General features: G+C 36.8%; 1 protein-coding gene and 1 pseudogene across 10 annotated transcripts in view; one reads left to right on the forward strand and one right to left on the reverse strand.

Annotated features, from left to right (window-relative positions):
• The window catches only part of ATP2C1 (ATPase secretory pathway Ca2+ transporting 1), a 165,345-nt gene that overhangs the window by 84,746 nt on the left and 56,772 nt on the right, over positions 1-23,827 (reverse strand). For all 10 annotated transcript variants that reach the window (XM_008009129.3, XM_008009128.3, XM_073023609.1 and 7 more), the window contains 4 exons: positions 8,552-8,662; positions 6,932-7,048; positions 4,327-4,416; positions 1,556-1,591 (listed from right to left, as the gene is read on the reverse strand). In XM_008009129.3, the coding sequence (XP_008007320.1) occupies positions 1,556-1,591; positions 4,327-4,416; positions 6,932-7,048; positions 8,552-8,662 (354 nt within the window). The remainder of the gene's footprint in view (positions 1-1,555; positions 1,592-4,326; positions 4,417-6,931; positions 7,049-8,551; positions 8,663-23,827) is intronic.
• Positions 21,327-22,651, forward strand: LOC103241687 (cysteine and glycine-rich protein 2 pseudogene; annotated as a pseudogene).

Consider the following 23,827-nt stretch of genomic DNA (forward strand, 5'->3'; position numbering starts at 1 on the left):
AGGTTTCTATCAAATGTACCTATCATGAAGACATTTAATAGTCTCAGCCGTAGCATTTAATGTATATAACAACACTGTCTTGTGTACAATTCCATATTGACTTATGTTAAAATCACAGTTTTGTGGTGTTTTTTGAAAGCAGGGGCTTTCTAGTGATCAAAGAGAACAAGGTACTAAGGTCTTGCATACATAGTGATACTATTTGCAGGAATCCTTCTGAAGTAGGGCACTCCACATATCTGACACATTCTTAAAGACACAAGAAGGTCCAGTCATCTAGTGGGTCATACCACTCACTTGGCTGAATGAAGAGCTGCCTTGAATAATACTTAGCCTGAAATGACCTATGCTAGACTAACCAGCTCCACCTGACCATGGGCAACATTTGTCTAAGCAAGAAGATTCCCCTAAAAGCGGAACCCTGATAGTCTACTAATGGAGCTCACAAACCTGCTGCAAACAATCTGATTCCAACTGGCTTTCCACACTGGGTTACTACAGAACTAGTAACAACTATGTTAGAGATTACCCTGAGAGGCTGGGATAGTGAAAAGAAATACCCACGTAATAAATCATAGCTGTAAGAACAACCATAGTCACTCAACGAATAGGCTTCAGATTAAAACAGCATGAACTTCAGGCTTATACAACAGTATTACATTTTTCCCTAAGCTAGAATAATTCTGTTCTTGTTAACCATGTTTTAGCTAAAAAGGAAATCTGCTGATATTGTGAAACACTGTTCTAAAATCTACAGAAGCTTCAGATATTTGAATAAACATTAAAAAGCCTACATTTCTGTTTATGTCTGTACTCATTAAAAGAAATCTTGACATTATCTCCACATTATTCATAGTAATTTTTAAAAGGGGCTACTTTACAAACGTTTTATTTACTGTTTCAATTACTTTGATCCAGATCACAACACCCCTTTTGTGGAGGAATGATAAATTGTTTTAAAGGGAGGGGAAACGAGGTCATGCCAACGATGAGTAGAACCATTTTAATTTCTTAAAAAAGACTCAAAAATAAAATAAGGTTAGGCAATAAATTCGGCACACAAGTACAGCATTTGGCTAAGGGAATCAGTCACAGAAACCTGTGGAATTTTCTTCAAATGGTACATGATAGATCGACCTTTTAATTCTACACTTTTTTGTTTCATCTAGACTTAGCTCTAGTAGGTATCAAAACATAACAGTGTTATAAAACTATAAACTCTGGTCTAATTTTTTTATTGAAAAAATAAAAAAGCTTATTGCTGGATTTTATTTCTATTACTATGCTTTTTGTTTCCATCTGCTTCAGTTATCCTTAACATTATCAAATAAAAAGCTAGATTTTCTTCATCTTACTACCTAAATGAAAGCAGTTCCTTAGTCCCACCACAAGCTTCCCTGAAGAGTTGTCTGTATCTGAAATTATTTCGAAAACAAAGAATAAGTTGTTCTGATGGGCATTACAACCCCCCAATAGCAGTAGGTTTTACCACAAGACACCCTGATTTTTAAGCAATTAACACACCATTTTCATGTTGGCAAAATAGAGTACTTACCTGAACAAAGGCAACTGTAACAACGATAAGTATTGCCTAAACAAAAGAAACAGGCTTTTAAATCAGACATTAACTTGAGAAGTAACTGTTAACTGTTATTTTATTTCTCTATCTGCAGTCCCACAACAACAGATTTTAAACACTGAGATCAGCTGGAGAAAAAATCACGACTTTACCTTAAGGCCTGTGGGGGAAGCAGCCAACAGTTTACAGTGGCTTGCCATTACCAGGGCAGCTTCTCTAACTTTTTGATCTCAGGGCCCTTTTATGCTCTCACAAATTGAGCACTAGCTTTTGTTTAAGTGGGTTATATATACTGATATTTACCATATTAAATTTTTCAAATAGTCAGTTTTCATTTCTACTTAACTCATCTAAAAAAATTTAAACCTCATTACATGTTAACACAAATAACTTTATGAAAAATAAATTTTCCAAAAAAAATTGTGAGAAACACAGCAGTGTTTTAAATTTTTATATTTTAATATCTGACTTTCTAGAAAGCTAGTATTCCATCTACTATAACATACTGTTGGGGCTAAGGTGTATGAAGAAAATCCAGCCTCATACAGATAAGGTGGAAAAGGGAGGGGCATTTTTTATTTTTTATTTTTGTTAGGGCGGAGCATATTTTTTTGTTCGTTTGTTTTTGTTTTTGAGACAGAGTCTTGAGCTGTCGCCCAGGCTGCAGTGCAGTGGCATGATCTCAGCTCACTGCAAGCTCTGCCTTCTGGGTTCACGCCATTCTCCTGCCTCAGCCTCCCGAGGAGCTGGGACTACAGGTGCCCGCCACCACGCCCGGCTAATTTTTTTTTGTATGTTTAGTAGAGACGGGGTTTCACTGTGTTACCCAGGATGGTCTCAATCTCCCGACCTCGTGATCCGCCCGCCTCGGCCTCCCAAAGTGCTGGGATTACAGGCATGAGCCACCGCGCCCGGCCTTGGGAGGAGTATTTTAACAGATTTTTCAGAAGATTGTGGATATTCTTCTTAGCTACTACACCAAAACTCAACAAGTGCTAGTTACTTAAAGGTAATCTACAATGTAGAATATAAAACTGTATCGATGAACTTTTCATAATCTATTATATCAAAATCCATTGACCTATCTTGCATTTGAACGGATCTTTTACCATTTCAGATTTTGTAATATCATGCATTGGTCTTCTGGGAAATACTGGTTCACTTGGTTATTCAAATCTTTCCCAAGATTCCCCAAATGTTTCCCAAGATTACCACATTTCTTAACAATTTTTTTTAAAAACACACATTTGTTGAAATCACTACTGATCTAATTGGAATAAAGTCTTAAATACTGGGATACTATCCAGCCCATAGGAGTGCATACAAATTTTCCAAAACTCAGTAATTATTGCTTGAAAACCTGAATTTTATCATTAGCAACAAATTCTGCCAGTTGCCTTTCCTTGGTCTGATTCGCTCATTTAACTCACTTTCAAAAATAAGAATCTGCTGGTTACTCAAGTCCTAGCACCCATAGTTTGTCTGTGAGTCAGTCTCTCAAGCACACGGCTAGTTTGCCTCACAATAATCACCCTTCCTTAAGACAACCATTGTATTTCAACATACAAAAGAGTTTCATGCATATTTCCCATTTCATTACACAAATTACTACGAAGGTATGTACTCAAGGGTCCAGATTTAATAAAATTAATTTTTACTGCTTTATCAAGAACACTCTTAAGAGAAACATGAAAGAAAACAAGGACTGTTAACAAAGTTTGGTGCTATTACTTTGATTTGTGCTAAGGCCCTAACAATTTCACCCACCATTGTTTTTGTGCCATTAATGCCAAAAGTCTATAATTAAAAGACAAATAATCTTCTAGTATTATTAAAATGGTTGCAACCACACACACCCCTTGAACAGGTCTCAGGGATTTCTGGGAGACTGCAAGCAAAATAGTTCAAGAGCTGCAACTCTACAATAATAGCTACAGTGTTCTTAAGCATAACATAGTGCTTTTACTTGCTACAAATTTTTTATATAACAATGATAGGGGGCAAAAAGGAAAAAGATGAGAAAATAGTTCAATGAAAGCTAGAATAACCTAGCTAGAAAGAATAAAATCATCTATAGTATACGTATGCAGTAAATACAGCATGCACTGTAAGGAATATTTTTAATTCCACATCAGGCTTCAGTTCACAACTAGTCAAAATATATTCTCAACTGCAAAGTGAAAGAAATTTAAAATTTAATCAGATAATTATCTGATTATAAATTTTCATATCTGTGAAAATTATCAGATTGCTAAAGAATTTTCATGTGTGCTAGTCACAGACTTTTGAACATTACTCAAAATTACTGTAACTATAATAAAACAGAAGTTAAGCCAGTTGCTCAAACCTGTAATTTTGACACTCTGGGGAGGCCAAGGTGGGAGTATCACTTGAGGCCAGGAGTTTGAGACCAGCCTGGGCAACATAGCAAAACCCTGTCTTTACAAAAATTTTGTAAAATTGCTGAGGGTGTTAGCATACACCTGTAGTCCCAACTACTTAGGATGCTGAGGCAGCAGATAGCTTGAGCCCAGGAGTTTGGGGCTGCAATGAGTCATCACTATACCACTGCACTCCAGCCTGGGCAATAGAACAAGAAACTGTCTCAACAAAAAGAATAAAATTAAAGCAGAATTTGGACATTGAAAAAAATCTGAGAGCATTTCTCAATTTATTTTCCAAAATAAAAACCAATCCCAATTTATACACTTACTCAACAGATCAAAAATATGTAATTTTTTTCTTACCACAGTGATACTGACGGCATCATCAAACTGATGCATTAAAACACTGATGACTGCAGAAGCCAGAAGCAGCATAATAAGGGGATTTTTAAACTGAAAGTAAAAACAAAAAGCAATTCAACACAGTTTTGTACATGACAGTTCGCTCAGCAAAGGCTTTAAAAAAAAAAAGAAAAAAAAAAACCATAAGAGTATGACTGGAAAATTACAAAAGTCTATACTTGGTTTATTTTATGTATCTCTTCGATTAACCAAAAAAAAAAAAAAAAGTTTATACTTAACTATGTTTAAAAGCTTTGTAACAGTTCCTTTTCAGAAAAAAAAAAAAAAGAAAATTAAATAGCAATACTTAAAACTAAGAATTAACCAATTCCTTATAGTATACAGCAATTTTTGGTACATTAATTTAATAAATATAGCTGTTCTGAATTTCTACTGAGGCTAGAAAAAGCAGAAGATGATATTTAAGCTAAAAATTTAGGTTAAATACTGAAAAGAACACTGAGATTCAAACATTTCTCAAGTAAGTACATTGGTATAGATTACAATTCTGTGGCTGACTCACATATCACAGAAAAATTCCCTCCTCTCCACAAAAGAAACTGAAGACTTTCCTCAAGGTTAGCTTTCCTGGTTTCTAGCTACCAGAGAAAATCATATCTAAAGAAAAGGACTATAGCATCAACCTGATCAGAAAGCATTTAAATGACCTCACACCAGAGTCAACCCCAAATTCTTCCAGTTGGACATTCTATTCCTTGAAGTTCTGATGTTAGAATCTCTTCCTCTGCTAAACTGTTACATCACTGTCAAAGTTGCGAAGTAACTGACTAGGCTACAAAAATCCGTCCCACCAGAAAGCCCCAGCCCTTAGATACCATAGCTCTGAGGTTACATGCCACCACCTCCAAAGTCCCTTTATGGTTCCATTCCCTGGAACAAGTCCCAATCCAGGTCACATCAGAATCCTATAAGAAACTTTTAACAATACCAATGCTCAGATTCACACCAAATTAATTAAATCAAAATCTTTAGGCATAAGGCCCATGTTTTAGCATTTTTTAACCCTACCCAAGTGATTCTAATGAGGATTTTTAAAAAATAGTAATAAGTTAAACCGCCCTAACAAAACAACACTACAACTGCAATATGGTTCAGGGCTAACCAACCAGAAACCTGACTGAGTCAGAGTACCTAGGTTTGAATCCAGCTGCTGGCACCTGTGTGTCACCTTAATCTTTTTAAGCTCCAGATTCTTCATCTGGTAAAACAGAGCATTATACCAAAGAACTGTTAAAAGGATTAACTAAGAATGCACATTAAAACACCATGTAAACCAAAAAACGTTCTTAAAAATGTTAGCTATTAACACCACACTTTGAGGGCAAGCCCCATGATCTTTTTTATTTTCCCCTGAAAAAGCTGTGCCACATTACTAAGCACACTACTTGATAGATGGCAGGCTGCAGAGGAGGAAAGAGTCACCCAGTGCTTTATGATTACGATGACTATTGACTGTTATTTGTTTGGTTGTGCTTAACTACATTACAAGCACTATTTAATTCTCACAGGCATCCCAAGGGGCAGGTGCTCTAGCTTTGATAACAGGATCAAGAAAGTAAAACATTAAATCATACTGCCTAGGGATAAGTCAAATCATTACAATTTATAAATCCAGAGTAAACTATGTCAATACTTTCTGAAGTCTTGGTAATGTGGGAATGTGGTAACTGTGAAAATACAAAGACACATACAAATAATATTCCATAAAAATAAGACAGATACACACGAGGTTCATCTAACCTTTAAAATTCCAGTGTTGCTACTTCGGACAAACTCATTTGCAAAATTAAGCCTGGCAAATTTAAGTTCATTAGCAGAAAAGGCACTTTAGAAAAGAAAAGTTACACACAGATCTTTTTAGAAAGACTGCAGGTTAAAAGGCACAGACATTTACTAAAAAGAAATTTTTAGCAAAAAATGTTTGTTTAGCAAACCAACCCAATTACTTCAAAACTAATCCTAGTAACGTGTAACTTTTTACATTAACGCAATCATTATCAAGACAAAAACTGCCTAGAATAAGTCTTTCCTAAAAATTGGAATGAAAAAATATAAATATCATCTACTGAGAGCTAACTATCTCCTGTAAGGTTACCATCACCATTTTATAGATAAGGATCAGAGGATAATAAAGACCATACAACTGATAAGAAATGAAGGTGTAATTTGTACCCAGGTAGCTTGAGTTTCACTTACCTAACTTACTTTTTACTAGTTTTCTGAGCTGGTCATGATTACCTTAAAAAATACTGCCATTCCTATCATTTAAATAGTGTAGGTTTGATATCAGCAAGGACACTACTGTCAACAGTATTATCTTTGTGTAATATATCCATATGGAAAATGTTGTCTTTAAGATTTGCATACTAAAAATACAGGAATTCCCAACCTAACAGTAAGCCCCCAAAAATGAAAAATTTTAGGTAAAAAAATCTAAAAATTATTTCCTTTCTCCATAAACAATATCACCAAAGTAAGCAACTAAATAACAGAAGTCCATGTATTAATAAATTACACAGTAGAAGAGGAAGTAAAAGTATCTCACCTGAGAAATATACTTCTTCCACAGTGGCTCATCTTCACTAATATCAAACTCATTCCAGCCATGAAAGGCTCGCCTATGACTAACTTCGCATTTGTTTAGACCATTCTGAAGATCAGCCTATTAGAGTTTATATATGAAAGTTACTGAAAATGTTAGCACAGAAAAGAAAAACACAAAAAAGCACATAACATAAAGTATGGTCATATTTATAGAAACTACAACAGTCAAAACTAGTCTATTATGAGAGCAACCTATCAGTGGTTGCCTGGGGCCCTGGGGCCAGAAGGGATACATAGAGAGGGAGGGATTAATTACAAAGGGACATGGGGGAGCTTTCTGGAGTGATAAAGATGTTCTATCTTAATGGTGGTGGTGATTACATTTGTCAAAATGCAAACTGTACACTTTAAAAAAGTACATTGTATTTTATGTAAATTATATCTCAACAAAATTGATGATTTTAAAAAAAATGTAAACAAAAAGGCAGAGTTTACCAAACCAAATTTAGGGAGAAAAATAAACAACACAACTAGCCACAAGACTTAGAGAAAGCATAACAGTACATTTTAATTAGCTTTTTCCTTTTCATTGTTGTTCAGCTGTTTTCTAAAATTAGTTTCTCCAAAAGAATGTTCAAGGGGCCATAAATGCCTTCCTTGGTCTCTGAGCCTATCAAAACCCTGGGGTTGGTATTACTTTTTACTTTTGGACTGTGTAATTATTTCATGCTGAAATTTGTGCTTCCTAAATTACTCAAAAGTAAGGAAGTTAAGATGGACTTCTTCTTGGAACAGCTTATGTTCTATAAACACTACCTACATCCTTCAGTTATTCTCTCTCATGATTAAGTATTCTAACTATTAAAGAATAAAATTATCTGTACCCCTAAAATAGTTGCCCTGACCAAACGGTTATTATAACAGAGTCCAATAATGGAGCCCTTCAAAACAAACATATAACAAATAAGTGGTTTTAAAGCAGAGTATAAATACAATAACAACAACAACAACAAAACTAAAAAAGGATACCCATTTTTTAATGCTATCACTAAAATATGCGACTGTTGAAGGAAAAATAAAAAATATGATCTTTTTTATGTTTCAATAGATACTACTTTTGGAAACCAGGAAGAGCCTATATAAGCAATTATAGATTATTTGCAATTCTAAACCTATACTTAGTTTTTACTTTACCTTAGAAAACCCTTATCAAAAAAAAGATAAACTCCTACCACTACTTACGTTAATTATTTTCCTAATCCAACAAATCCTTACACAGCACTAATATAGTTCCTAGAAATGCTATTATGTTCTAGAGCTGCACTGTCCAATCAGGTAGCCACTAAGCCACCTGTAGCTATTTAAATAAATTTAAATTAAATTAAAGTCAGTTTCTCCACCACACTAGCCACATTTCAAGTCATAAAGTCATGTTTAATTCTGTCAAGTTTAACCCCATGTCAAGCTCAACAGTCCTATTCAACTTGTGGCTACTATGCTGAACAGCACAGAACAGAGTATTTCTATCACTGAAGAAAATTAAATTAGACAGCACTGATTTATAGAATCTAAGTGACTGACTTTATACCATCTAGTCCCTTCCTCCCCACTAATCACTTACTTGGAGAATGCTTGCAACTTCGCTCACTGGTAATTCACTTGCTTTTTTTGATGTCAATACAGGAATCATTGTCTCATTTTCACCATTAGGTATTTTTTGAAAACGTGCAACCTAGGAAGTAAAACCAAAGAAAAAATATTTGAATACAGCAAACAAGTGTAATGCAGTCTAGAGTAATAAAAATCCCAAAGTTCACAGCAACTACTTTTCCAGTTAGAAAAACATTTCAGACTAATTATGTATCTAGTCCTAATAGGAAAGACAATTTTATACTAACCACATGCTACTTCTCAAGAAAATACATTTCAAAAACTAAGGCATCAGTGTCCAGCTAGAACACAAAATTATCACATTGAATGAAAAACATACTATTTCTCCACCAACATAAGAGTAAAAAGTAAAACAGATGTCCTGTCTAGCAGATCCTGATGATTACAAATAATCATAATCCTCTAAACTCATTATGTTTAACATGCAAGACAAAGTACAGCTAAGCGTTCTCCATTTTAACTACTCCTCTTAGTCAGTCAGCTCATAGCTGATGTACCCAGGAAAGACAACTGGCTACTCTTCCAACGCACCACGACAAGTCAGACTTTAAGAGCTACTCACAAACTAGGAGAAAAACAAGAAGTAAAAGAGACCAGATAAGCAAAGGATGCACAGGTTAGTGAAGGGGGCTGGAGGGAAGGGTGGGGAAAGCTGTGAACAAGCATAGTCACGAGATAGTAGTAATCAAGGTACCTACTTGATGCAGCTTCATAAGTAAATACCTGTATCTACAAAAAACTGTTTAACACAATTCTAGAAATAAATCCTCAATACAGATTTGCTCTGGGTCCTAAGCTAAGATTCTTTACAGACAAAAAGTTTTGAGTGAAAATAGGAGGAGGACAAAAATTGCCCACTATTGAAACTTAAGAGACGAAAACACTTGAATTGCCACACATCAACTCGATTAAAATAATACGAAAACTAAAACAATCATCTTACTGCCAAGATACAAGTTTTTAAGCTTTCAGGTAAGATCTTTTCAACCTTGGATAATTAACGTTTTTAGGATAAAATATTTCCCTAAAACTTTTAAAGCAGTATCTTTAAGCAAATGAAATCAAAGAAGATTCTACTACATTAGAGTGTCATTACAGAGGCCTGCATGGTTTACTCCAAAAAATGGTAAATTGCTGAGGAAAAAAATCTTCTCTCAGTATGACTGAGTTTCTGGAACAATCAAATTCAGGTTTTCTAATCTTATTTATGTAAAAAGTACAGTTGGATGTTTCAATACTTTAAAACAAACAGCAGTAGTATTTTTCAACTTTTAATGAGGAGATATTGGTGAATAAATATGAGGAAACTAGAGACAGATTACCTTTCTTTACTGCAAATTACTAAAATTATTTTATAGCATAATATTTTTACATAATTAAGAAATGTAAAAACTTAGAGGAAAGATTAGGAATTTTACAAAAGCCACACACAGGTTTTAGAGACACTGAAATGCCCGTATTTCAAATCTACAAAACAAACTAGAACAGGGGAAAGACTTCACTAAACCATTCCTAAGTAAAACATTGGAGAAGATTCCCCCCAAAATGATTTAAATCTTAAAACAATGAGAATTGAAATAGCTGACATGGTTATTTTATCTTGTGAGATCATAAAGCAAAATTAAGAAGAATTAAGTATATTTACACTGCCTGCAATGACAAAGAGATCAATAAAATCTCTTATTTCTAAGATTTCCCAAACCTTAGCTTCTTCATACATAGCCTGGGGATAATATTGCTAAACAGAGATGTTTGAGGATTAAATACACTAACACAGCATTTGACTTACCACTAGTAAGAGCTCAAATAACAGCTATTAATACTTTTGTTCCAACAAGGTCAATAAAGACTAAACAAGGTGAGTAAAGTCAGTTCATGATAATTCCCTATTAATGTTTACTTTTCTATCAATAATACATTGGAAATTGCTAACTCTAGTAGCCAGTATGCAATATGACAGCCTTACTCATAAAATGTTTCTCAAGAAATCCTTTGGTAGTTGGTACACAGATAGGGTCTACATTTGAACACACTTTACATAAAACCCTTCGGGGACATTCCATGGGCTCAAAGTAGCTGTAAATCTGCAGAGTAGGAAATTGTATTATTTCATATAATAAACAATAAAACACTAAAGGGGCATCATACTCTTTAAATACATAAAGGACTGCTCTGAGATGTTCTCCAGCTGCAACCACACTTACCTCAAGTGTATTCACAAGTGGAGAAGTACTAAGCAACAGAAAAGATGGTAAAGTCCACCCAGAATGCCAGGCCATATTTAACTTTGTCATTCTACATGAGTACTGCGTGGAGCAGAAGGTAGCAGAAACTCATTTCAGGAATACAAGGAGATGAAGAGCAATAAGGCATGTAGGTGTTTCAATGAAGAACATGGAAGCTGCCCATTTGGAGAGAACTGTTCCAAGTCTGCCTACCCTGATGGTGGTACAAAGGAGCCAGAGACAGAAAATGGGAACATAAACAGATACAGGGCCCAAGGAAGGAACCAACTCTGGGAGCTCACTGAGGAAACAGAACAGCAACCCCTTTGGCAACAGTGAACAAGAGTCTTTCATCTTTAAGCTAGGTGAGACGCTGCTTAAGCTCTGTCTGCAGGTGGGGATGATGACCCAACAGTCTCTGACAATGAATGCAGCTTGTTTCATGATAAGCTAGATGATTTTTACAATTTGAAAATACAGCAACTTTGCATGGCGTGTGAACTGGTCTGCTGAGACTCAGATGGTGGCTGTACCCTGTAGTAGTATAGCAGTTGCCTGTTTCTCTCCTAGGCAGGCCTAATCAACTCCAGGTGCAGTCATAATAATTTTTACCCAGAGCTGGTTTTCTTAATCCCTCACCTTTCCCCAAGGAATATACTGTTTTCTCTATTTTAAAAAGTTAAAAAGGCTGGGCGCGGTGGCTCACGCCTGTAATCCCAGCACTTTGGGAGGCCGAGGTGGGCAGATCACAAGGTCAGGAGATCGAGACCATCCTGGCTAACACAGTGAAACCCCATCTCTACTAAAAATACAAAAAATTAGCCAGGCGTGGTGGCGGGCGCCTGTAGTCCCAGCTACTCAGGAAGCTGAGGCAGGAGAATGGCGTGAACCCGGGAGGCAGAGCTTGCAGTGAGCCACGATCGCACCACTGCACTCCAGCCTGGACAACAGAGCGAGACTCCACCTCAAAAAAAAAAAAGTTAAAAAAAATCTAGTTTTCTTGTAAAATGAATTTAACTACCAGTTAATATACGTAGGTTTGTTGTTTTACCTGTTTTCAACCAGATTCACATAGTACTTATATAGCGTTTATGAACTTTCCATATTCATTTTTAGGACACCAGGTACAAAACTAAAAGCACTGGTCCTGCTTTGGGGTCCAAGAATAGAGGTGAAGGGTAAAAGAATCTGATGTGGCAAGTAGACTTCTGCTACAGACTGAAGAGGTGGGTCCTTGAGATTTCCAGTGAAATCTGTACATCTGTGTTTATATATTTGTTTTCTACCAACATGGTATAATTCCTATTATGTGTACTTGTTCACTGGTTTCATCGCACCCAAGAATACTACTGGGCAACCAAAACCAGGTGCAAATGTGTTGAGATGTTTAATGTGTTTCACATGATAGGAAAACTGTGAAAGAACACATATGAAGATCGCATGCATAAAATACACAGAGTTGGAAGGTGACGCCCAAGGGTTGACAGACCTGGTGTGTGAGTGTGTGTGTGAGTGATAAGGTTCTCATCCCTGCATACATGTGACATTCCTAGCCTTAGTGGCAAAACTTTAATAGTTTGAGTCTAGTATGGCAGATACATTTTAAAGGATAAAGCAGTATATTGGTAGTTATTACTATATAGCTGTGCTAGTTTTGTCTACATATTTATAGAAATAAGGATTAGCCAGAGCAGTTAAAACAATCTAGTTATTCCATATAACACATACTGGGCCTTGGATATACTATTTTATTTAATGTTTTATTATCACCTAGGCTCTCCAGTCCAAGTACTTTCTGAAAACCTTTGTCTCCTCATTGGAGTGATTTTGCTATCGAGTATTTGTGTTTCTTTTTGTGTTTATTTGCCTTGTTCCATGCCTGAACTTTGTAGGTAGATACACGTTATTCAAAACTATTATCTAGATGCTCAAATTAAGATGGTGGATAGTAGGCAGGACTAGCTTGTACCTCCCGCTCCGATGGACAGAGCAACATGTGGAGACTCACCTTATGAACTTTTGCTACAATACGAGAACCACCACAGGAACATACCAGGAAAGCCAAGAGAATCCACAGATCCTTTGAAGAAACTGGATCCCCACTGCAGGTTCTCCAGGAGGCCTAAAAACTATGAGTCCGCTTGCTTTCTCAAGGGGGAGGATTGTGATCTGGGGCAAGTTATCCGCCCTGGTAACTGGCTGCCTGGAAAAAGACTGGGTGATGTTGGGGAGGCACGATGGGAGTGAGACCAGCCTTTAAGACCGCGGGTTGCGTGGAAGCAAGGTAAGGTCTGTAACTGCCAGCTTTCCCCCACTTCCCTGGTGACCTGTATGACTCAGCAGAGGCAGCCACAATCCCCCTGGGAATATAACTCCATTGGACTGGGAAGCACATCCCCACCCCTCCAACAGTAGCTGCAGCAAGCCCACCCAAGGAGAGGCTGAGACACCCTTATCCCTGCCCCCACCTGGTAGTCTTTCTCTAGCTATCCTGGTAGCCAAAGACAAACGTCCATAATCTCTTAGAAACTCTATGGGCCTGCCCACTGCCTGAGAAACCTGAATACTTGACCAAGTGTCTCTAGGGCAAGTCTGCATCCTCCCTATAGCACCACAGCTGATATGCTCTTGAAAGCACCACTCCCAGCTGGAGGACAACCAACACAAAACCAGCACACTAAACAAAAACACAACCAAGGACCCTCACAGAGTCTACTTCACTCCCCAGCTACCTCCACCAGAGCAAGTGCTGGTATCCACAGCTGCAAGACCTGAAAACGGATCACGTCACAGGACTTTTTACAGACACTCACCAGTACTACCCTGGCACCCACCCGGTAGCTCAACTGGGTGGCTAGACTCAGGAGAGCAAAAACAATCACTACAGTTTGGCTCTCAGGAAGCCCCATTCCTAGGGTAAAGGACACCACATCAAGGGAGAACCCCACTGGACAAAAGAAACTGAAAGCAGCCCTTGAATCCCAGATCTTCCCTTTGACATAAGTCTACCCAAACGAGAAGGAACCAGAAAACCAATTCTGGTAATGTGACAAAACAAGGTTCTTTAACACCACCAGAAGATCATACCAGCTCACCAGCAATCGATCCGAACAAAGATGAAATCTCTGAATTGCCAGAAAAAGAATTTAGAAGGCCAATTATTAAGCTAATCAAGGAGGCACCAGAGAAAACCCTTTTTTTTTTTTTTTTTTTTTTTTTTTTAAGACAGAGTCTCACTTCATCACCCAGGTTGGAGAGCAGTGGTGCAATCTAGACTTCCTGCAACCTTCGCCTCCTAGGTTCAGCTATTCTCCCACCTCAGGCTCCTGAGTAGCTGGGATTACAGGTGCCCACCACCACACCTGGCTGATTTTTGTATTTTAGTAGAGACATGGTTTCATCATGTTGGCCACGCTAGTCTTGAACTCCTGACCTCAAGCAATCCACCACCTATGCCTCCCAAGGTGCTGGGATTACAGGTGTGAGCCACCACATCTGGCCTAGAAGTAGCTATTTTTATATCAGACAAACTAGACTTTAAAGCAACAACAGTTTTAAAAAGACAAAGAAGGCCAGACGTGGTGGCTCACGCCTGTAACCCCAGCACTTTGGGAGGCCAAGGCAGGCGGATCATGAGGTCAGGAGTTCAAGACTAACATGGTGAAAACCCGTCTCTACTAAAAACACAAAATATTAGCCGGGCATGGTGGCGTGTGCCTGTAATCCCAGCTACTCGGGAGGCTGAGGCAGGAAAATTGCTTGAACCTAGGAGGCAGAGGTTGCAGTGAGCTGAGGTCGCACCACTGCACTCCAGCCTGGGTGACAGAGTGAGACTCTGTCTCAAAAAAAAAAAAAAAGACAAAGAGGGACGTTATATAATGATAAAAGGACTAGTATAACAGGAAAATATCACAATCCTAAATATATATGCACCTAACACTGGAGCTCTCAAATTTATAAAACAATTACTACTAGGCCTAAGAAATGAGACAGATGGCAACACAATAATAGTGGGGGAACTTCAGTAATCCACTGACAACACTAGACAGGTCACCAAGACAGAAAGTCAAGAAAGAAACAATGGACTTAAAGACTATACCCTACAACAAATAGACTTAACAGATATTTACAGAACATTTTACCCAACAATTGCAGAATATACATTCTTTTCACGAGCAGATGGAACATTCTCCAAGACAGACCATATGATATGCCACTAAATAAGACTCAATAAATTTAAGAAAACAGAAATTATATAAAGTATCCTCTCTGACCACAGTGGAATAAAACTGGAAATTAATTCCAAGAGGAACCCTCAAAACTACATAAATACATAGAAATTAAGTAATCTTCTCCTGAATGATGACTTCAAGTCAATAATGAAACCAAAATGGAAATTTTAAAATTCTATGAACTGAGGGGTAAGAGTGACACAACTTATCAAAACCTCTGAGATAGAGCAAAAGCTGTGCTAAGAGGAAAGGTCATAGCATTAAATGTCTACATCAAAAAGTCTGAAAGAGCACAGACAACCTAAGGTCACACCTCAAAGAACTAGAGAACAAGAACAAACCAAACCTAAGCCCAGCAGAAGAAAATAAGTAACAAAGATCAGAGCAGAACTAAATGAAATTGAAACAAAAAATTACAAAAGATAAATGAAACAAAAAGCTGGTTCTTTAAAAAAAAACAACAACAACAAACAAAATCAATAGACCATTAGCAACATTAACCAAGAAAAGAAGAGACAAATAAGCTCAATTAGAAATGAAACGGGAGATATTACAACTGATATCACAGAAATAGAAAAGATCATTCAAGGCTACTATAAACACCTTTACATGCACAAACTAGAAAATCTAGAGAAGATGGTTAATTTCCTGGAAATACACAACCCTCCTAGATTAAATTTCAGGAAGAAACAGAAACTCTGAACAGACCAATAACAACTGGTGAGACTGAAACAGGAATGAAAAAATTGCCCAAAAAAAAAAAAAAGTCCAGTACCAGATGGATTTATGGCTGAATTATTTCAGACATTCAAAGAAATTGGTACTACTGTTACTGAAACTATTCCTAAAGATAAAGAGGGAATCCTCCCTAAATCATTCTATGAAGCCAGCAACACCCTAACACCAAAACCAGGGAAGCATATAACAAAAAAAGAAAATTACAGATCAACATCCTGAATAAACATAGATGCAAAACTTCCCAACAAAATACTAACTAACTGAATCCAACAGCCTATAAAAAGGTAATATACCATGATCAAGTGGGTTTCATACCAGGGATGCAGGGACAGTAAATGTGATACAGCACATAAAACAGAATTAAAAGCAAAAATCATATGCTCATCTCAATAGACACAGAAAAAGCATTTTACAAAACCCAGCACCCCTTTATGATTAAAACCCTCAGCAGTATCAGCATAGAAGGGACATACCTCAAGGTAATAAAAGCCATCTATGACAAACCCACAGCCAACAGTACACTGAACGGGGAAAAGTTGAAAGTATTCCCCCTGAGAACCGGAACAAGACAAGGATGCCCAATTTCACCACTTCTATTCAACGTAGTACTGTAAGTCTTAGCCAGAGCAATCAGGTAAGAGAAAGAAATAAAGGGCATCCAAATCAGTACAGGGAAAGTCAAACTGTCACTGTTCAAACATGATATGATCATATACCCAACCTAGAAGACCCTAAGGGCTTATCAAAAGGCTCCTAGATCTGATAAATGAATTAAGCAAAGTTTCAGAATACAAAATCAATGTACGCAAATCAGTAGCACTGCTATACACCAACTACCAAGCTGAAAATCAAATAAAAAAACTCCATCCCTTTTACAACAGCTGGAAAAAAAAAAAAAAAAAAAAGGAATTAAATACTTAGGAATATACCTAACCAAGGGAGAGAAAGATCTCTACAAGGAAAACTAAAAAACACTGCTAAAAGAAATCATATATAACACAAACAGATGGAAACACATCCCATGCCTTATGGATGGGTAGAATGAGTATCATGAAACGGACCACACTGCCAAATGCAATCCACAGATTCAATGCAATTTCCATCAAAGTACCATCATCATTCTTCACAGAACCAAAAAAATCCTAAATTTCATATAGAACCAAAAGAGAGCTCACACAGCCAAAGCAAGACTAAGCAAAAAGAACAAATCTGGAGGCATCACATTACCTAACTTCAAACTACACTACAAGGTTATAGTTACCAAAACAGTATGGTACTGGTATAAAAATAGGCACATAGACAAATGGAACAGAATAGAGAACCCAGAAATAAAGCCAAATATTTACAGCCAGCTTATCTTTGACAAAACAAACAAAAACATAACATGGGGAAAGGGCACTCTATTCAACAAATGGTGCTGGGATCATTGGCAAGCTACATGTGAAGGATGAAACTAGATTCTCATCTCTCACCTTATGTAAAAACTCGTGATTAAAAGCTTACTTAAATCTAAGATCCAAAACCATAAAAACTCTAAAACATCAGAAAAACTCTTCTAGACACTGGCTTATGTAAAGACTACATGACCAAGAACATAAAAGCAGATGCAACAAAAGCAAAAAATAAACAGATGGGACCTAATTAAACTAAAAAATCTTCTGCAGAACAAAAGAAATGATCAGCAGAGTAAACAGACAACCCCTAGAGTGGGAGAAAATATTCACAAACTATGCATCCAACAAAGAACTAAATCCAAAATCTACAAGGAATTCAAACAAATCAGAAAGAAAAAAAATCCTATCAAAAAGTGGCCAAAGGACATGAATAGATAATTCTCAAAAGAAGATATACAAATGGCCAATAAATTTATTTTTTATTATTATTTTTTAAATGCTCAACATCACTAATTATCAGGGAAACGCAAATCGAAACCACAATGAGATACTACCTTACTCCTGCAAGAATGGCCATAATTTAAAATAAAAAAAAATAGATGTTGGCATGGATGTGGTGAAAAGCGAACACTTTTACACACTGGTGATAATGTAAACTAGTATAACCACTATGGAAAACAGTATGGATATTCTTTAAAGAACTAAAACTGGAAATACAGTTTGATCCAGCAATCCCACTACTAGGTATCTACCCAGAGGACAAGAAGTCATTGTATGAAAAAGACACTCGCAAATGCATGTTCATAGCAGTACAATTCACAACTGCAAAAATATGGAACCAGCCTAAATGTCCATCAACCAATGAGTAGATAAAGAAAATGTGGTGTATATATATATACATACCATGGAATACTATTCAGTCATATGAAAGAATGCAATAATGGCATTCACAGCACCCTGTATGGAGTTGGAGACCATTATGCTAAGTGATGTAACTCAGGAATGGAAAATCAAATATCATACGTTCTCACTTATAATCGGGAGCTAAACTATGAAGGACACAAAGGCATAAGAATAATACAACGGACTTTGGGAACTCAGGGGGAACAGTGGGAAGGGGTGAGGGATAAAAGACCACACATTGAGAACAGTGTACCCTGTTTGGGTGACAGGTGCACCAAAATCTCAGAACTCACCACTAAAGAACTTGTCCATGTAACCAAAAACCACCTTTCCCCCAAAACTACTGAAATAAAAAATATATATATAAATAAATAAAAAGATTCAAGTTCAGTTTCCAGAAAAAAAGAAAAATATCTCAAATAAATGATCTAACTTTACACCTTAAGGAACTAGAAAAAAAGAACCAAGTCTATAGCTAGGAGGAAAAAAATAAAAAAGATCAGAGCGGAAATAAATAAAATAGAGGAAAAAAGCACTGAGTTGGTTTTTTTAAAAGAAACGAATTTCACAAACCCTTTGCTAGACTAAGAAAAAGAAAACTCAAATGAAATCAGAGATGAAAAAAGACTCATTACAACTGATGCCACAGAAACAAAAAGATTCATAAGAGGCTATCAACAATTATACACTAACAAACTGGATAACCTAGAAAAATGGATAAATTCCTAAAAACATACAACCTATCAAGACTAAACCATTTTAAAAAACAAAATTTCAGCAGATCTACAACTAGTATGAAAACTGAATTGGGAATCACAAACCTCTCAACACAAGAAAGCCCAAGATCCTATGGCTTCACTGGTGAATTCTACCAAGCATTTAAAGAATTAACCCCAATCCTTCTTAAACACTTTCAAAAAATTGAAAAGGGTAAAACACTTCCAAATGAAAACAACAAGCCAATATCCCTGATGAAGATAAATGCAAACCCTCAAAATACTAGCAAACCAAATCCAACAATTCATTACAAGCAGCCTACACCATGACTTAGTGTGATTTATCCCTGTGATGCAATGATGATTCAACATATAAAAAATGTATTAATATGATATACAACATTAACAGAATCAAAGATAAAAATCACATGATCATCTCAATAGATGCAGAAAAAGCATCTAACAAAAATCAACACCCTTTCATTATAAAAACTCTCTACAAACTAGGAATAAAAAGTAACATAATAAAAACTGTATATGAAAAGTCCACAGCCAACATTATATGCAATAGCAAAAAACGGAAACTTTTCCTGAAAGATCAGGAAAAAAGCAAGGATGCCCACTCCCACTACTTCAATTCAACATAGTATTGGAAATCCTAGCCAAAGCAATTAATCAATAAATTAAATGCTTAATAAAATATATTTTTAAAAATATACATCCAAATCAGAAAGGAAGTAGTAAAATTGTCCCTTTTGGGCCAGGCACAGTGGCTCCTGCCTATAATCCCAGCACTTTGGGAAGCCGAGGTGGGCAGATCACTCGAAGTCTGGAGCTCGAGACCAGCCTGGCCAACATGGTGAAACCCCATCTCTACTAAAAATACAAAAGTTAGCCAGGCGTGGTGGCAGGCGCCTACAATCCCAGCTACTTGGGAGGCTGAGGCAGGAGAATCACTTGAACCTGGGAGGCGGAGGTTGCAGTGATCCAAGATTGCGCCACTGCACTCCAGCCTGAGCGACTGTAGGAGACTCTGTATTGGAAAAAAAAAAAAGAAAGAAAACTCTCAAGATTCCACTTTTAAGAAACCGTTAGAACTAATAAATTGAGTAAAGTAGCAGGATACAAAATCAACATACAAAAATCAGTAATGTTGCTATACACTAACAAGCTATCTAAAAAGAACATTAGGAAAACAATCTCATTTATAATAGAAAAAAAAATACCTAGGAATAAACTTAAATGAGGTGAGAGGTTTGTTTATTGAAAACTACAAAACAATGATGAATGAAATTAAACAAGAGACACACAAAAACAGAAACACCTACGTTCATGGATTGTTAAGACTTAATATTTTTAAATGTCCATATTATCCAAAGTGATCTATAAATTCTGTGCAATCACTATCAAAATTCCAGTGGTATTTTATAGAAATAGAAAAACAATTTAATTCTGAAACTCATATGGAACCACAAAAGACCATAAATAGCCAAATCAATCTTGTAAAAGAACAAAGCTGGAGGCACCATACCCTGATTTCAAAATATATTAATATTACAAAGCTACCATAATCTAAATAGTATGGTACTGGCATAAAGACAGACATATAGAGCCGCAAGTACACAAAAAGAGATCCTAGAAATAAGGCCACACATATATGGTCAACTGACCGTCAACAAGAATGCCAAGAATATACAATGAGGAAAGGAATGGCATCAGCAAAACTTCGTATCTACAAGCAAAAACCTAAAAAAAAAAAAACAAACTGGGTCCTTTTCTTAAACCATACACAAAAATCAACTAAAAATGATTTAATAAATATAAGACATGAAACTAAAACTCCTAGAAGAAAACATACAGGAAAAGCTTCGTGACACTGGTGTCAGCAATTATCTCAAGGATTTAACACCAAAAGCATACGCAACCAAAACAAAAATAAACACGTGGGACTACATCAAACTAAAAAGCTTCTACACAGCAAAAGAAGCAATCAGCAGAGTAAAAAGGCAACCTACAGAATGAGAAAAAATATTTGCAAACATGTATCTGACAAGGGGCTAGTCTCCAAATATATAAAGAACTCCTATAATTCAACAGTAAAAAAAAACACAAATAACTCAACTTAAAAATGTGCTAAGGACATCAACAGACATTTCTCCAAAGATATACAAATGGGCAGTAAGCACATGAAAACATGCTCATCATTAACCATTAGGGAAATGCAAATCAAAACCACAACACAATATTACCTCACACCTATAAGGATAACTATTATCAAAAAACCAAAACAAAACACTACACAACTACTGTTGGTGAGGATATGAAGAAATTGGAATCCTGTTGGTGGGAACACAAAATGGTGCAGCCACTATGGAAAAAAGTATGAAGGTTCCTCAAAAATCTAAAAACAGAACTACTATATATTCTGGCAGTCCCCCTTTTGGGTATTTATCCAAAAGAATGAAATCAGGATCTCAAAGGGATATTACCACTCCGATGTTCACAACACTATTCACAATGTGATAGTGATAGGTGCAAAACCCTAATGTCCACCAACAGATGAAAGGATTTTTAAAATGTGGAATGTATGTCCAATGGAATACTATGTAGCCTTAAAAAAGAAACTCTAGGCTGGGCATGGTGGCTCTTGCCTGTAATCCCAGAACTTTGGGAGGCCAAAGCAGGCGGATCACCTGCGTTCAGGAGTTCGACAACAGCCTGGTTAACATTGTGAAACTCCTTCTCTACTACAAAAATTAGCTGGGTGTAGTAGAGGGTGTCTATAATCCCAACTACTCCAGAGGCTGAGGCAGGAGAATCACTTGAACCTGGGAGGCGGAGGTTGTAGTGAGCTGAGATCGTGCCATTGCACTCTAGCCTAGGCGAAAAGAGCAAAACTCTGTCTCAACCAAAAAAAAAGGAAAGAAAGAAATTCTAGGGATCTGGGACTCCCTGGACACTCCCTCCAGCCCAGCCTCGCTATCTCTGCCCGCGATGCGTGCTCCTGCCTCCGACTTAAAATGCCTGCGTGGACAGGTGGAAGTAAGTGTGGGGTCTGCGGGAGGGCCGTTTACCATGCAGAAGAGGTGCAGTGTAACGGCAGGTGCTTCTACCCATATTGCTTTCTATGCATGGTTTGCAGGAATAATTTAGATAGCACGACAGTGGCAATTCACGATGAAGAGATCTACTGTAAATCCTGCTATGGAAAGAAGCATGGGCCAAAAGGCTACAGTTTACGGCCAGGGCGCTGGCACACTTCACATGGACCCTGGTGAAAGCCTGGGCATCAAGCCAGAGTGTTCAGCCTCACATGCCTACAACAAATCCTAAGACTTCTAAATTTGCTCAGAAATACAGAGGTTCTTAGAAGTGTTCCAGATGTGGGGATTCCGTACATGCTGCCGAGAAGGTAACTGGAGCTGGAAAGCCCTGGTACAAAAACTGTTTCCAATGGCAAAGTGTTGGAAGAGTCTTGAATCAACACTCTGAAAAAGAAGGTGAAATCTATTGTAAAGGGTGCTATGCAAAGAACTGGGGACCCAAGGGATTTGGCTATGGCCAAGGAGCAGGGCTCTTGTTCATGCCCAGTAAGGTGTAAACCCAGAACTAAGCATCACACACTGAGAATCTCTTCATAATCTAGGCACAGATAATCTTTCTAAACTACTGCAAAATTCTACCAGCATTAAGTACTATATATTACCCTGTACTTGGATAGGCTGGCTAACTCGTACGAAGAGAGCACTGTATCTTATCCTTTTGCTTTATTCGCCAGCATTTTTTGGGAACCATTTCTTCTACACTTTAAATAAAACCTCAGCTTGAAAAAAAAAAAAAAAGAGATACTCTACAAAATGTCACAACATGGATGAATCTTGAGGACACCAGGCTAAGTGAAATAAGCCAGTCACAAAAAGACAAATGACTGCATAACTCCCCTTACATGAGGTATCTAAAATAATACAAATTCATAAAAATCAAAGAGTGGAACAATGGTTAGCAGAGGCTGGGAGAAGGGGAAATGGAGAGTAGCTAATCAAGGGTCATGAAGTTTCAGTCAGGCAAGATGAATAAGCACCAGAGAGCTGCTGTACAACACTTTACCTATAGCCAACAATAACGTATACTTTAAAATTCATTAAGAGGAGAGATCCCTTTACCACAATATTTTTAAGAGAATATTTTTGCAAGAAAAAAAAAAAGTTTTCACCTGATCCCAAGTTTTAGTAGTGTTTTTAAATGTTGAGGTAAAATAAAAGCAAAAGTGTTACATCTTAATTTTTAGCACATACTACCATGTAAGCAAGATTCAGAAATAATACTCTGGCATTCATTCCCAAATGTTATGTGTTAAACACAATTGCAAACCATCTATAAAACAACAAAATCTAAAGTCTTACTTAGATAAAACAAATCCAAAGGCGTTCACATATTATTAATCTGCTTTTTTTAAAAAAAAAAAATGTCTTTTACCTGGTAGTTAAGTTTATCTTCATAGAATCCACTATTCTCCTGAACTACAATGGGATAATATCCCAATAAATCCATCACAAGTTGAAAGTGACAAGTCAAAGATGCATTTCATACACCTAACCTACCGAAGCGAACATCATAGCTTAGCATAGCCTATCTTAAACACACTCAGAACACTTACATTAGCCTAAAGTTAAGCAACATAATCTAATACAAAACCTATTTTATAAAGTGTTGACTATCTCACTATTTAATAAATAATACTGTACTGCAAGTGAAAAACAGAAGTACAGTTTCTACTGAATGTCTACTGCTTTCACACCATTGTGAAGTTGAAAAATCCTAAGTCAAACCATCACAAGTCAGGGACTTGCGTGTACTTCATTTCTGGTAACCAGTGACCTTAGCTGCTTTAAGGATACAATCAGGGAAGTGAAATCAGTCAGTACACATTGACTCACAAAAGCTATGTTTAGAAAAACCAATCCTCGACATGAGTAAGAAAAGAGAGCAAGAAAACATCATTTGTGTGGTTTTTGGAC

This window comes from Chlorocebus sabaeus, chromosome 15 (genome assembly GCF_047675955.1).
Source record: "Chlorocebus sabaeus isolate Y175 chromosome 15, mChlSab1.0.hap1, whole genome shotgun sequence".
NCBI lineage: Eukaryota > Metazoa > Chordata > Mammalia > Primates > Cercopithecidae > Chlorocebus > Chlorocebus sabaeus.